This window comes from Gopherus flavomarginatus, chromosome 3, assembly GCF_025201925.1.
Source record: "Gopherus flavomarginatus isolate rGopFla2 chromosome 3, rGopFla2.mat.asm, whole genome shotgun sequence".
NCBI classification, from domain to species: Eukaryota; Metazoa; Chordata; order Testudines; family Testudinidae; genus Gopherus; species Gopherus flavomarginatus.
Genome location: NC_066619.1, coordinates 48,687,107 through 48,703,224, shown reverse-complemented (window position 1 = coordinate 48,703,224; position 16,118 = coordinate 48,687,107). Strand labels below are relative to the sequence as shown.

The following is a 16,118-nucleotide window of genomic DNA, read 5'->3' as shown; positions in this document are numbered from 1 at the left end:
TGCAAGAACTGAAAACAAAACAATTTAGGAAAAAATTATTAATTCTTTTGCAGATGGTATTTTGGAAACATGGGCTACACATCAGACAGTGTGATTCATTTCTGACAATAGTTTTTTTTTCTAACAACTGGAATTTTAGTCAGTGTCCTCATGCACATAACAAACTTTAGTACTCATCTTTACACATTAATTATCAAACTGAGATAGGACTATTAAAATTACTGAATGACCCTACTGTGAAAAACTCAGCTCTAGAGAAATATAGAGTGCATCTCTGTTGAATTTGACCCCTTATACTGCAAAAATCACAACACTGGTATCCAAATTATTTTGTTGATTATTTTATCAACTTCGATTGACTACAGAGCATATTTTCTTGTCATGAAATTGATGTGATAAAAATTAGCACAAATAACAACATGCTAACTACAATGGGCTGAACAGAAATGCCATCAATGTAAATATGCAATCACATTTACAGAGACAACAAAAAAGCATACAGACAAATCCCCACTCCTACAAACCAAAAGCTTAACAATGAGCCAAACAGAAGCTCTGTACTCTGAAGCTCTAATTCTAGTGGATGACCAGAAGAAGCAAGTTCTTTCAGGTGAGGATCCTCTCTGCTGACAAAACTCTACCACCAGACCACACAGAATTCAGCTCCAGTAACTGACACCAAGAAAATCCTAGCTGTTTAGAAAGACTCCCATTGCTTTCAAAGGGGTTTGGAATCAGACCCTTACCTACTATGAGCAGATATAAGGTGAGAGGTAATCTCTCAAGTGGGCAGATTTCAAACCATGCAGGGTCTTAAAAATAGACAAAAATACCATGAATTGGACCCAGAAACAAATAAGAAGCTAGAATAGAGTTCTGCACACTAGTATTTTATGTTCGGAACAGCTCAAACACTTGCAAGGTAGGCAGTAGAATTCTGCTTTGCCAGTCAAGTTTTTACTGACATGCATATGGGATCACCACGTTACTTAAAAGTGATTAAGTGAGGCTGAATTATGAAAAGCAACCCAGACAGGTCTCAGTGAAAATTTTATGCCACACCGTCAAATACTTGTTTATGTCCCTTACTTTGAGGAGCTATCGTAGAAAGCCTTTAGAGTTAACAAAAAATAAATTCATACCCCTGCTCTTCTTAAACTAGGTACCCTTAACCTTAGTAACAACATACTGGCAGAATGAAGGAAAATAAGCACTAACAAATGTATGTTTTAAATGTATATATTTAAAATATATTGAAAATTTGGCCTGAAAGATTAACTAACTGTTATTCAGATTTTATTAGAGATGCAAAATTATTCTGCTTAAAAATACTGTACAAATCTGTTTAGCCTAAAAATTAAGAAAAAGAGTCAAAGAAACAAAGGTCTCAGGAAAAACAACATATATTGTCTACTGAAAAAAGAACAATTTCTTACCTCCATTTACTCTTCTTATTTCGGCAGAAAAGATGGTTTCAGTTGTTAGAGATACTTCTTTATTAACAAAAGATAACCTTTAAAAAAATTTAAAAAAAATAACTCCATTCCTTCCCTATATTATAACTTATTAAATACCACTGTAATTTTGTGAGAGCATTTTTAAGATAAACACTATTTTTCAAAAGTTTAGAATGGGCCTGTAAAAATCTGCATCAAGCAGCAAATTGGCATAGAAGGATATGAGTCATGAATACATCTCTGTTTTTACAAATTTCCAAACATTTTTAGTCAACATTTCTTAGGAGATACACAGTAAGGGCAATGTTGTTCTACTGGTTTAATTTCTCAGTAACCAAAGTTTGAATGAGAACATCAAGAGAGTTCAGAAATTAAAAAACAAAATAAATGTCCGCATTTGCAGTATTATATCAGTGCTTTTACCATTGATTTTATTTTCTTTGGGATGGATTCTGATACCTTTATCCCATTGAGTAATACACTGTTTCTCAGTTAGTCCCATAAAAATAAATGGACCTATTTCTAGAGTAAACTACTATTCCATATAATGGTTCCAGAATACCCTATGGAGATTTTTTCTCCTCACACTTTTACCTGTCACAGAAAGTCTTAAAATAGTTATTTATTAAAGAATCTAGGAAGGCTATTCCAGAACCATTATAGTCAGGTTTATATTAGGGAGATTCCAGTCTCATAGGATTGTTCTTTGTGCTTTTTGTTTTCAAAGATGATAGTGCTACATGGAACAGATGCAGCATTCAACTCACCACATATGTCCCAGAAATGTATCAACACTCATTTTTTAAGTCACACTTGCTCCTATACATATGTATTTATCACCTCTTCATGTGCAGCTCCTCTTCATCTAGGTCACTCTCAATTACTGAGCCCTCCACTACTGTCTCATCACTGTCACTGTCAAAAATGTCACCTCCCTCCTTCATGGCTCCTTCTCCAGTCCTCTGCCTCCTAGGCACAGCTCCTCCAGGCAGCCCTCCTCCGGCCCTTCAGGCAGCTCCTCCCACTCCTGAGGTACTGAATCACAAGCAGAAGCAAGCAGAGGATGGTGCAATGCCTTCTGGGAACTGTAGTCCTCAATGGAGCCTTGTTGTGATCATCCAATCAACAAATTTACCCTAATTGTGAGCTTAACTGTAAGGAGTGAGTGAAAGTTCATAAAAATGTCACGACTCATAAAAAACAAACACTGATGGGAAAAGGTGAGGGGGGGGAGGGAAGGAGAGAGAGAGACTGAATTAGTCGAAACAGGCCTACTAATATAATTCAAGGACTATGTTAAGATCAGGCCTGATTAATATGAAGTGTGTGCTACAGTACATCAATGAATCAAAATTGATGTGTCAGAAATTAGGTCTAACTGGCAAACAATATAGTGAGGGGACAGGCTATTATGCTCATCACTCCCTTTGGAGATCCTTAAAAGAAAAGACTCTTGAGGGGAAATAACAAAGAAGCAGCTATCTCCCAACAATTTCTGACTGAAAGACAGGCGAACAGGAAAGGAATGAGATTTACCATCCTGGCTGCCACCCCCATCATCTTCTTGGATCCACCATGACACCACTGAGCCTTTGCCATCCTGATAAACAGAATCAGACTTTAACAACAGCTCCATCCGATCCCAACTAACTTTTTCTCTGTTCCCCAAAAAGGATAGTGATCACCATCAAAGAGACTGTCAAACAAGGGTTTTTTTCCTTCTAGACTTTCTCCAGCTAGAGGGAACGGGAACAAGAGATACTGGTAAAATGAAAGCCTTACTTAATAGTCTTTATTTCAAATGCTTAACTGTATCTTTAATAAAAGGTGAAAAAGATTTTTAATGGTGTGTTCACCATGGTAATAAGCAGCAAAGAATCCTGTGGCACCTTATAGACTAACAGACATTTTGGGGCATGAGCTTTTGTGGGTGAATACCCACTTCCTCAGATGCATGTAGTGGAAATTTCCAGGGGCAGGTATATATATGCTAGCAAGCAAGCTAGAGATAACGAGGTCAGTTCAATCAGGGAGGATGAGGCCCTGTTCTAGCAGTTGAGGTGTGAAAACCAAGAGAGGAGAAACTGGTTCTGTAGTTGGCAAGCCATTCACAGTCTTTGTTCAATCCTGAGCTGATGGTGTCAAATTTGCAGAGGAACTGAAGAGTTTCTTAGTGTATTCCTCAGTGGGATCTGAGGGAAGTGGCCTGTAGAATTTGGTATTGGAGAGTTGTCTGGCGGCCTCCTTTTGGTAGTCAGACCTATTCGTGATGACAACGGCACCTCCTTTATCAGCCTCTTTGATGATAATGTCAGGGAGGTTTCTGAGGCTGTGGATGGCATTGCGTTCTGCACGACTTAGGTTGTGAGGCAAGCGATGTTGTTGTTCCACGATTTCTGCCTGTGCACGCCGGCGGAGTTCTTCTTCTTGTGCTGTTGGTGGGAGGGCACCTGTGTATCAGTGCACTGTTCAGTGTTGTCCTGGAAGTATTTTTTGAGTCGGAGACGGCGAAAGTAGGCTTCCAGATCGCCACAGAACTGTATCATGTTGGTGGGGGTGGCAGGGCAGAAAGAGAGTCCCCGAGATAGGACAGACTTTTCTTCTGGGCTGAGTGTGTAGTTGGATAGATTGACGATATTGCTGGGTGGGTTAGGAGTACCAGGGTTGTGGCCCCATGTGGCAGGTAGGAGTTTAGACAGCTTACAGTCCTTTTTCCTTTGTAGAGAGGTGAAGTGAGTAATGTAGATCTCCTGTCTTATTCTAGTGAAGTCCGTTTGTATAGAAGTTTGGTTATTAATGAGAGTCTTCAGGTTGGAGAGCTCTTTTTTGATGTTTTCCTGTTTGCTGTATAGGATGCTGATCAGGTGGTTCCTCAGTTTTTTTAATAGAGTATGGCATAATCTCTCACTGTGGTCTGTGTAGTATGTAGATAGCAGTGGATTTTTTACCTTTAGTCCATTTGGTATGATGTCCATCCATTTGCATTTGGAAAGGAAGATGATATCTGTCTGTATTTGTGCAAGTTTCTTCATGAGGTTGATGGATTTCCACTCCATACGGCCAAATGCAGTGCCTTGCATGGTGTCAAATATCAGAGGGGTAGCCGTGTTAGTCTGGATCTGTAAAAGTAGCAAAGAATCCTGTGGCACCTTATAGACTAACAGACGTTTTGGGGCATGAGCTTTCGTGGGTGAATACCCACTTCCTCAGATGCACGTAGAACTGTATCATGTTGGTGGAGGTGGCAGGGCAGAAAGAGAGTCCCCGAGAAAGCTAAAGGTAAAAAATCCACTGCTATCTACATACTACACAGACCACAGTGAGAGATTATGCCATCAAAACATCAAAAATGCATCTGAGGAAGTGGGTATTCACCCACGAAAGCTCATGCCCCAAAACGTCTGTTAGTCTATAAGGTGCCACAGGATTCTTTGCTGCTTTTACAAATCCAGACTAACACGGCTACCCCTCTGATACATGGTAATAAGCAGGCTGAGCTCATTGCATACTAAACCCCAAACCTGGTATAAGACTGTTTAATGTTGGATGTGACAGGGTCATGTTAACACTTTTGACTCTTTGGGCCCATTTATTCCATCTAAATTAATACAACAGCCTGAGGCATATGAAGCTGACAAGAACTACAAATCACAGACTTTGAGGGACAGGGCATTAAAGGAACTGCTGAAAGTGGCAGGAAACACTGGGCTTGTCTTCACTGGCTGAGAATTCTAATTGATGGGAAGTGCTTCACTGAGGTCTATCAAGTATCAGAGGGGTAGCAGTGTTAGTCTGGATCTGTAAAAGTAGCAAAGAATCCTGTGGCACCTGATAGACTAACAGACATTATCTGAGGAAGTGGGTATTCACCCACGAAAGCTCATGCTCCAAAACGTCTGTTAGTCTATAAGGTGCCACAGGATTCTTTGAGGTCTATCAGTTAGGCACCAAATTCCCTTTTGTGGATCTGTCCCCCAAGCCCTTCTCCTTTCCTCTGCATTTCTCTCCTCCTGGCTATATTAGGCAGTTCCCTAGACAGCCTGCTGCCTTCTGTGAGTCTTTCTTAAAAGACTAACTCTCCCCACACAATGCATGGTGAGCCTGGGCACTTAACTGAGGGCTGTGAATTCCACTGGGAGGCAGGGAGTTGGGCATTGCATTGCAACACTGAGCATTGCAACACTTTGTGACACTAAGCATCCCTGTACACACACCCTACAAACTATTTCAATAATGTTTGTACAAAATATGCCTCAGGTAGAATAATTTGAAAATGAATAACTCACTAGCCAATAATATAATGGTGAAATGTATGTAGCAATATGATATGTAAAGTTATGAAATCCCCCTGTATAATGTTATTGGCACATGTTCAAAAGCATTACAGCTCTGCCTATTCTAAACAAAGGCCTGTTTAGTAGTAGTAAACAGGGTTCCCGAGACAGCAGGGGAAGATGTCAGAAAACAGAACAATATGCAATTCAGCAAAGACATATGGGGCAAGAAAGATCATGGGGCCTCCTTCACCAACAGACTCCATGTCACCATCTTCATTGCTTGAATGACCTTTACTCTAAAGGGTAACCCTCAGAAGAATCCCCTTCAGTGGTTTACTGGATTATAAAAGAAAGGGGCAGAGTACCCCAAGTTCTCTCTCTTTCACCTAAGGCAACAAAGGCACCAGCACCTTAGGGCTTCTGAGAGAGATCCTGACCAAGAAAAGCATCAGTAACCATCTTGCTGGAAGACTGTGGGTGATAAAGGCCATCTTAAACAAAGCTTTGAACCAAAACTCGCTAGGTTAAGTTTCAGATGCTTGTTTTCACTTGTATTTGCTTGTGACAACTTCTAACTTTGGCTCTTACAGAATTTGCTTAAAATTCTGTCTTCTTTTGTTAATAAACTTTTTTACCTTTAAAATAAAACGTTTCAGTACTGTGTTTAAACTGAACTGCTTAATAACTCCAGTTAAAGTAACAAACTGTTCCTTACAAGGCAACAGGTCTTAATATATGAACAGTCCAGGAGAAGACTGGACAGTGCAGAATACATGTGTTGAGAAAATTCAGGACTGGGAGTGTTTGAGAGAGGTTACCCCGCAAAGCAGTAACCAAGGCTGGTGGAAGTCACAATGTGACTAATGGGTTGCTGATAGGCTGCTGGGGTCAAAGCTGCTAGACCCGGGCTGCAGCTATACATAGACATGCTGCATGCTGTCAGGCTGCTTGTGAGTGGCCCAGCTCAGGAACTGCTGCATTGGTGCCAAGTAGGCATTGTTAATACTAGTTTACGAATGTCTGTGAACACAGAGTCAGCGGAGGATATTAGGAATTGGGAGGTGTATATATAATAACAGTGTACTTCCTCCCTCAATGGTACCAGCATTTCGGAATTTAAAGAAGTGTTAAAAAGTAAGTCCACTGCTAGGCCCTTCTTTGGTATATGGTTACAGCGCTTCAGAAGCACTGGTCCAGCCTCTTCTGTGGGTAACAAGGGGAGGAGAGATTAAAGCACATCTGCATTGGAGGGATGCTCCTGCTCCTGAATCTAGGTTCACTTTACGTTGGCCCGAATTTTACCACATTGAGATAGAATTATGTAGAAGAACTTTTTGTAAAGGAGACTTACCAGATGGTCCTTCACATTTCTAGGCAGTCCAAACCTCCCATGCCCTCCATTGAACAGACCATTCCCCACCGGGCATTATTTGGTCCTCAGTCAGGAAATAATGAAAGTGTGGCCACTGCATAAGTCAAGTCCAGGGCTAACTGCATGAGTTGCCACTGCTTAAGCCAAAGAGCCACAGCTCTGCAGCTGTGGTTATAATAACTTAAATACCCTGGAGACTGACACAAAGGGGGACTTGAAACACACATTCAAAAATGGGTTACTACTGCATCAGTTCAGAATGAGATATATAGTTAAGTGTCATCAGCATATTGTTGGAAGTAGAATCCAAGGCATCTTACTCTCTGCCCCAATGGTGTATACAGGAACTGGTTCAAAAAGTAATTACAGCTGAACCACTAAGTAGCAGAGACCATAATATAATTAAGTTCACCCACCTTGGCAGAAGAAAAGTAACGAAAATTAGTTCAGACACACTAAACTTTAAAAAGGAGATTTGAAAAAAATTAGAACACTGGTCCAAAAGACCCTAAAGTCAAAAGTAAGGGAACTAAAATCCTTAGATTCTACATGGAAGCTGCCTACATAGACTATAACAGAGACACTGAAGGCATGAGGAAAAAACTAAATAGAAAACAAACTGGGGTGGCAAGATTTAAGAGGTTATTCAAAACAAACAGGTATCCTCAAAAAATGGAAAGCCAGCCCTGCTGAAACTAACAGAAAGGATCATAAACTGTGGCAGGTAACTATAAAATAGCAATTAGAGGGCTAAGAGACAATTTGAAAAGCAAATAGCTGAAGACATAAAAACACACAACAAGAAACTCTTTAAATATATCAGAAACAGAAAAGCACCTGACAGTAACAGGGGGCAGTGTGTGTCTGTTTCTGATAGACTACCAAGAAGTAAAGGGAAGAAGTGATGAAGATAAGGAAGCTAAATGATTCCTTGGCTAAAGATACTGAGGACATAAGAATCCTATCCCCATCCTTTTCAGATAATAAAGATGAAATGCTGTCAGAAATTGAGGTGTGAAAAGATAAGATAAGTTAAAGAGTACCAGTAATGGACCCAAGTGTTCTGAAAGAACTTAAGTATGAAGTGAAATTACTATTAGCTGCTCTGTTAGAGGTTAACAAATGTGTTACCAGATTTGCCCATTACTTTGGGGAATGCTCATTTATTCGGGTTACTTTTCTGGGGAAGGGGATTCTATAATTCTATTAATGTACTGCTTGTGTCACTTGTGTGTTCATATGGAGCTCTACTTCTCCCTTTCTGCAAGTCCCCTCCCAATGGAGCTATCCTGCAGGACCTAGGTTCCCTAGGGCTGGGTTTCTCCACCTCCAAAAACCAGATGAGCACACACCCACCCACACATACATTAACAGAGCAAGGTCCTGAGTGGACCGGGTCAATCAGCACTGTCAAGCTGACCCCTTATACGTCCCTGGACTCACTGGCTGGATGAAGCAGCAATATATGCCCCTGTGTTCCATGGACTGGGTCAAGCAGCAACTTTCAAAGCTGTTACCCTTATGTGTCCCAGATTCAGCACATCCCTGTCCCCACCTTCACAACACAATTGTACTGGCAGTAACCTACTTGATGAGCAAACCCCACAGTATTTTGGGCACTGCAGGGATCTTTAGCTTAGGTAAAAGAAGCGTTGCTGCAGAGTGAATGGGGGAAGCTAAAAACACAAAAGAGTAAGGTTCAGCCAGAGAGAGAGAAGCAACCAGCTTAACCATACAAGTTATTTATTGAATACTGGTGATAATTACACAAGGAGGGCTAAACCAACATAACATACATTATTAAAAGTTAATACCTAAGGTAGAAAGGAAAAATGAAAGGAGAGATAGAAGGTATCATAACCTTAGTCCCAGATTTGGACCTTAGCGTCCAAAATATGGGGGTTAGCATGAAAACCTCCAAGCTTAGTTACCAGCTTGGACCTGGTACTTGCTGCCACCACCCAAAAAATTAGAGTGTTTTGGGGCACTCTGGTCCCCCTGAAAAACCTTCCCTGGGGACCCCAAGACCCAAATCCCTTGAGTCTCACAACAAAGGGAAATAATCCTTTTTTCCCTTCCCCCCCTCTCTGTTCCCAGTCCTGGAAACAAAAGTACTTTCCTATTCCCCCAGAGGGAATGCAAAATCAGGCTAGCAATCCAACACACAGATCTCTCCTTGATTTCTTCCTCCCACCAATTCCCTGGTGAGTACAGACTCAATTTCCCTGAAGTAAAGAAAAACTTCAACAGGTCTTAAAAGAAAGCTTTATATAAAAAGAAAGAAAAATACATACAAATGTTCTCTCTGTATTAAGATGATATAATACAGGGTCGATTGCTTAAAAGAATATTGAATAAACAGCCTTATTCAAAAGAATACAAATCAAAGCACTCCAGCACTTATATTCATGCAAATACCAAAGAAAAGAAACCATAGAACTTACTATCTGATCTCTTTGTCCTTACACTTAGAAACAGAAGACTAGAAAGTAGAAACTACTTCTCCAAAGCTCAGAGAAAGCAGGCAGACAGACAAAAGACTCAGACACCAAATTCCCTCCACCCAAAGTTGAAAAAATCCGGTTTCCTGATTGGTCCTCTGGTCAGGTGCTTCAGGTGAAAGAGACATTAACCCTTAGCTATCTGTTATGGACACGCCCCCCAAATTGCAGACAGTGGGGAAGCTCACTGGCGGCGATTTCCTTCTAGAACTTGAAAATAAACAGATTAATACAACACATGCACCTTTACATATACCACTAAGTATATGACTAACAGACTTCTACATTTTAAGAACATTTTTTAACTACTGAATTCTGGGAAACTCTCACGGGAGAGTGCATCAGCTACTTTGTTAGAAGCTCCTGTGATGTGTTGAATTTCAAAATCAAAATCTTGGAGAGCTAAACTCCAACGAAGAAGTTTCTTGTTGTTCCCCTTGGCAGTATGAAGCCACTTTAGTGCAGCATGGTCAGTTTGTAGTTGGAACCGCCGTCCCCAAACATATGGGCGTAGCTTTTCCAGGGCGTACACAATGGCATAGCATTCCTTTTCACTGACTGACCAGTGACTTTCCCTCTCAGACAGTTTCTTGCTGAGAAACACGACAGGATGGAAGTTGTGATCTGTTGCTTCCTGCATGAGCACCGCTCCTAGACCACGCTCAGATGCATCTGTGGTTACTAGGAATGGCTTGTCAAAATCCGGGGCCCTGAGCACAGGGTCAGACATGAGCGTTGCCTTAAGTTGGGTAAAGGCCTTTTGACACTCATCAGTCCACTTAACTGCATTTGGCTGGGTCTTTTTGGTCAGGTCGGTCAGTGGGGCAGCGATTTGGCTGTAGTGGGGTACAAATCGCCTGTAGTATCCGGCCAAGCCTAAGAAGGATTGGACCTGCTTCTTGGACCGTGGGACAGGCCACTTTTGGATAGCATCCACCTTGGCCTGTAGGGGGTTTATGGTTCCTCGACCCACCTGGTGACCCAGGTAAGTCACTCTGTTTTGGCCTATTTGACACTTTTTGGCCTTAACAGTTAGTCCTGCCTGCCTGATGCGCTTAAAGACCTTTTCCAGGTGTAGTAGGTGTTCGGGCCAGGAGTCTGAAAAAATGGCCACATCATCGAGGTAGGCAACTGCAAATTCTCCCAGTCCAGCTAGTAGACCATCTACCAGCCTCTGGAAGGTGGCGGGTGCATTTCGAAGGCCGAAAGGAAGGACATTGAATTCATACACCCCCGCATGGGTGACGAAATGCTGACCTCTCCTTGGCAGGTTCATCTAGCGGTACTTGCCAGTACCCCTTGGTTAAGTCTATTGTAGAGATGAACTGGGCACGTCCCAACTTTTCCAATAGCTCATCGGTGCGGGGCATTGGATAGTTGTCCGGACAAGTTACCGCATTTAGCTTACGGTAGTCCACGCAAAAGCGTATTTCCCCATCTGGTTTGGGTACCAGAACCACTGGAGATGCCCATGCACTGGTAGATGAGCGGATTATACCCATCTGTAGCATGTTCTGGATCTCCCGTTCTATAGCAGCTTGGGCATGAGGAGACACCCGGTAGGGTGGGGTTCTGATTGGGTGAGCATTACCTGTATCAATGGAGTGGTATGCCCGTTCAGTCCGTCCTGGGGTGGCTGAGAACAATGGGGCGAAGCTAGTGCACAGCTCCTTGATTTGTTGCCGCTGCAGACGTTCCAGGGTGGTTGAGAGGTTCACCTCTTCCACGCCACCGTCTTTTTTCCCGTCGTAGTAGACACCGTCAGGCCACTCAGCATCATCTCCCTGGACTGTAAACTGACAAACCTGTAAGTCTCTGGAATAGAAAGGCTTGAGAGAATTAAACATGGTACACTTTAGGCTTTAGTGAGGAATTGGGAAATGCTATGAGGTAGTTTACAGCTCCCAGGCGCTCTTGGACCGTGAAGGGCCCTTCCCATGATGCTTCCATCTTATGGGCCTGTTGCGCCTTCAAGACCATAACCTGGTCTCCTACCTTGAAGGAACGTTCTCTGGCATGTCTGTCATACCAGGCCTTTTGCTCTTCTTGAGCATCCTTTAGGTTCTCTCTAGCAAGGGCTAAAGAGTGTCGGAGGGTGCTTTGTAGGTTGCTTACAAAGTCCAGAATGTTAGTTCCTGGAGAAGGCGTAAACCCCTCCCATTGCTGCTTCACCAACTGTAATGGCCCCTTAACCTCGTGACCATACACAAGTTCAAATGGTGAAAACCCTAAACTGGGATGTGGTACAGCCCTGTAGGCAAACAGCAACTGCTGCAACACTAGGTCCCAATTATTGGAGAATTCGTTGATGAATTTTCGTATCATGGCCCCCAAAGTTCCATTGAACCTTTCCACCAGGCCATTGGTTTGATGGTGGTACGGGTGGCAACCAAGTGATTCACCCCATGAGTTTCCCACAGTTTTTCCATGGTCCCTGCCAGGAAATTAGACCCTGAATCTGTAAGGATGTCGCAGGGCCAACCTACCCTGGCAAAGATGTCTGTTAAGGCCAGGCACACAGTGTTAGCCCTGGTGTTGCCTAGAGCTACTGCTTCCGGCCACCGGGTAGCAAAGTCCACTAAAGTCAGTACGTACTGCTTTCCTCTGGGCGTCTTTTTTGGGAAAGGGCCCAGAATATCCACAGCTACTCGCTGAAATGGGACCTCAATTATGGGGAGTGGCTGGAGAGGGGCCTTGACCTGGTCTTGAGGCTTTCCCACTCTTTGGCATACCTCACAAGACCGGACATACTTGGCAACGTCCTTGCCCATCCCCTCCCAGTGGAAGGACTTCCCCAACCGGTCCTTGGTTTCTGTTCACCCCAGCATGGCCACTGGGATGATCATGGGGTAAGCTTAAGAGCTTCCCCCGGTACTTAGTTGGAACCACCAACTGTTTTTTGCGGCTGCCATTCTTCCCGGTGTCCACCAGAAAGAATTTCCTTGTATAAAAGTCCTTGGTCTATAACAAACCGGGATCGATTAGAAGAGCTGAGAGGCGGTGGGGTGCTCCGTGCCGCCGCCCAAGCTTTCTGAAGGCTGTCATCCGCTTCCTGCTCAGTCTGGAACTGTTCCCTTGAGGCTGGGGTCACCAGTTCTTCCTCAGACTGTGGACTTGGGTTTGGTCCCTCTGGAAGCGATGTAGGTGATGGGGTTGTTTCCGTTGCTGGTGAACCGCTCTCCGCTGGTGCACCTGAGGGTATTTCAGGCTCTGGCTGAGCCTTTTGGGTATGGCTGTCTTTTGCTTCTGCCAGTTCTGGCTCGCTGGCGCCCTCTGGCGTTGAGTTTGAAGATGTGGTTGCACTTGCTGGTGCTGGTTGCTGTTCCAGTTCCGGGCCTGGGACTGGAAATGCTGTGGCTGTTTCAGTGGTAGGCATGGAATCCGGGTCCACTACCTCTGTCTGGGTCTCTGGTAACACAGACGGGGCGTCTGTGGACGGCTCAGGAACAGGAATGGGTCTGGAAGCTTGCCTGGTTTGGCTACGTGTAACCATTCCCACTCTCTTGGCCTGCTTCACCTGGTTGGCCAAGTCTTCCCCCAGTAGCATGGGGATAGGATAATTGTCATAGACTGCAAAAGTCCACATTCCTGACCAGCCTTTGTACTGGACAGGCAGTTGAGCTGTAGGCAAGTCTACAGCTTGTGACATGAAGGGGTAAATTGTAACTTTGGCCTTTGGGTTGATGAATTTGGGGTCAACGAAGGATTGGTGGATAGCTGACACTTGTGCCCCCGTGTCTCTCCACGCAGTAACCTTCTTTCCGCCCACTCTCAAATTTTCCCTTCGCTCCAAGGGTATTTGAGAGGCATCCGGGCCTGGGGATCTTTGGTGTGATGGTGGTGTAATGAATTGCACTCGCATGGTGTTCTTTGGACAGTTGGCCTTGATATGTCCCAGTTCATTACACTTAAAGCATCTTCCATCTGATGGGTCACTGGGCCGAGGTGAGTTACTGGAGACTGGTGAGGTTGAAGGGTAGGGTATCTGTGGCTTTACTTGGGTGGTATGTGGGGTCTTTGGCTGTCCTCGGTTGTAGGGTTTATGGTCTGTGTGCCCCCTGGGGTAATCGTTCCCCTTGACAGTAGCTTTCTTGCTTTCTGCCAGTTCCATCCATTTGGCTCCAATTTCCCCCGCCTCAGCGATATCTTTGGGATTTCCATCTTGTATGTACCGTGTGATGTCTTCAGGAACACCATCCAAGAACTGCTCCATTTGTATGAGGAGGTGCAGTTCTTCCAAGGTTTGAACGTTGTTTCCTGTTATCCAGGCCTCATAGTTTTTTGCAATGTAGTAGGCGTGTTTGGGAAATGACACCTCTGGTTTCCACTTTTGGGTTCTGAAACGCCGACGGGCATGATCTGGGGTTATCCCCATTCTGTATCTGGCCTTGGTTTGAAAAAGTTTATAGTCATTCATTTGCCTGCTTAGGCATTTCAGCTGCCACCTCTGCTAAAGGTCCACTGAGCTGTGACCTCAATTCTACCATGTACTGGTCTTCGGGAATGCTGTACCCAAGACAGGCTCTTTCAAAATTTTCCAAGAAGGCCTCGGTGTCATCACCTGCCTTGTAGGTGGGAAATTTCCTGTGCTGTGGAGCAATAATGGGCGCCGGGTTGTTAGGGTTGGCTGGCACATGCAGCCCAGCTTTTGCCAACTCCAGTTCATGTTTTCTCTGTTTTTCCTTCTCTTCATTCTCTTTTTGTTGTTTTTCCATTTCTTTTTGTTGTTTTTCCATTTCTTTTTGGTGCTTTTCCATTTCTCGGTGGTGGGCCGCCTCCTCTTCTTCTTGCTTCCTTCTGTGGGCCAACTCTTCTTCTGCTTGTTTCCTTCGGTAGGCTACCTCTTCTTCTTCTAGTTTTCTTTTGTGTGCTGCCTCTTGGGCTGCCTGTTCTCTTTGGAAGGCTGCCAGTTTCATGCTTTCTTCCTTTTCTTTCATCTCCATCTCTTTTTGTTTTATTTCCAGTTGTCGCCTGTGTTCAGCTTCTTTGATTTGTTCTTCGGCCTCAATTTTTGCCATAGAAGTCATAGTTCCTGTTTTCTTGTGTTGGGGTGCCCTCCGGTGTTTATCTTCTGAACTGCAGGTTCTCTGTTGCCTCCTGAAGTCTGCCTAGCAACAGTGCCTTTAGCTAATCTTCAATGTTAAGTAAACCTGAAAAACCACTTTTTTTGCATGTGTATATAGTACTGGTAATGACTCTCAATGGGAGTGCTATTGCATGACAAAAGACCCTTAACAGTCTGGTAATGGCTTCTTGCTTAACATGCAAGCCACAAACTGCCAGAGAGAGCAGAAAAAAAAAATTTCTCTCTGGTTCTCTTTTAAAACCAAACTGTTTCCCTCTGCTAAAAAGCCCTTAGCAGAGAAGAGAAAAATATAATATTCCTACTGGCTTCTGGATTCTGTCTATATCCCACCCGCTGCTACACCATATCATAACCTTAGTCCCAGATTTGGACCTTAGCGTCCAAAATATGGGGGTTAGCATGAAAACCTCCAAGCTTAGTTACCAGCTTGGACCTGGTACTTGCTGCCACCACCCAAAAAATTAGAGTGTTTTGGGGCACTCTGGTCCCCCTGAAAAACCTTCCCTGGGGACCCCAAGACCCAAATCCCTTGAGTCTCACAACAAAGGGAAATAATCCTTTTTCCCTTCCCCCCTCTCTGTTCCCAGTCCTGGAAACAAAAGTACTTTCCTATTCCCCCAGAGGGAATGCAAAATCAGGCTAGCAATCCAACACACAGATCTCCCCTTGATTTCTTCCTCCCACCAATTCCCTGGTGAGTACAGACTCAATTTCCCTGAAGTAAAGAAAAACTTCAACAGGTCTTAAAAGAAAGCTTTATATAAAAAGAAAGAAAAATACATACAAATGTTCTCTCTGTATTAAGATGATATAATACAGGGTCGATTGCTTAAAAGAATATTGAATAAACAGCCTTATTCAAAAAGAATACAAATCAAAGCACTCCAGCACTTATATTCATGCAAATACCAAAGAAAAGAAACCATAGAACTTACTATCTGATCTCTTTGTCCTTACACTTAGAAACAGAAGACTAGAAAGTAGAAACTACTTCTCCAAAGCTCAGAGAAAGCAGGCAGACAGACAAAAGACTCAGACACCAAATTCCCTCCACCCAAAGTTGAAAAAATCCGGTTTCCTGATTGGTCCTCTGGTCAGGTGCTTCAGGTGAAAGAGACATTAACCCTTAGCTATCTGTTTATGACAGAAGGGGATCTCACCACTCCCTGAAGCTTGGACTGGTCGGGGTTCCCAGATGATGCTGGTAGCTGAGGGTCCTGAGGGCAGGAGGAAGGCAGAGTCCCCAGAATGATCAGTCAGGAGAGTATGTAGTCCTAGTGGAACTGATACAGAGTTTGGATCTGAGCATCAGAACACTGACTGGAGAGTGAGTAGGGATTTTTGTAGAGAAAATTCAATTGTTCATGGGAAAACAATAGATTTGTTTATAGGTAAAGCTGACAACTCAAGGGTTTTCTTTAGCCT

The 16,118-nt window shown here is 43.6% G+C and overlaps 1 protein-coding gene across 1 annotated transcript in view; it reads right to left on the bottom strand.

Annotated features, from left to right (window-relative positions):
* The window catches only part of ANKRD31 (ankyrin repeat domain 31), a 131,907-nt gene extending 129,153 nt beyond the window's left edge, over nt 1–2,754 (bottom strand). Inside the window, exons 1-2 of the mRNA XM_050944619.1 lie at nt 2,298–2,754; nt 1,437–1,513 (exon numbers count right to left, since the gene is read on the bottom strand). Of these exons, the coding sequence (XP_050800576.1) occupies nt 1,437–1,513; nt 2,298–2,401 (181 nt within the window). The 5' untranslated portion in view covers nt 2,402–2,754. The remainder of the gene's footprint in view (nt 1–1,436; nt 1,514–2,297) is intronic.
* Nucleotides 2,755–16,118: the final 13,364 nt, after the last annotated feature.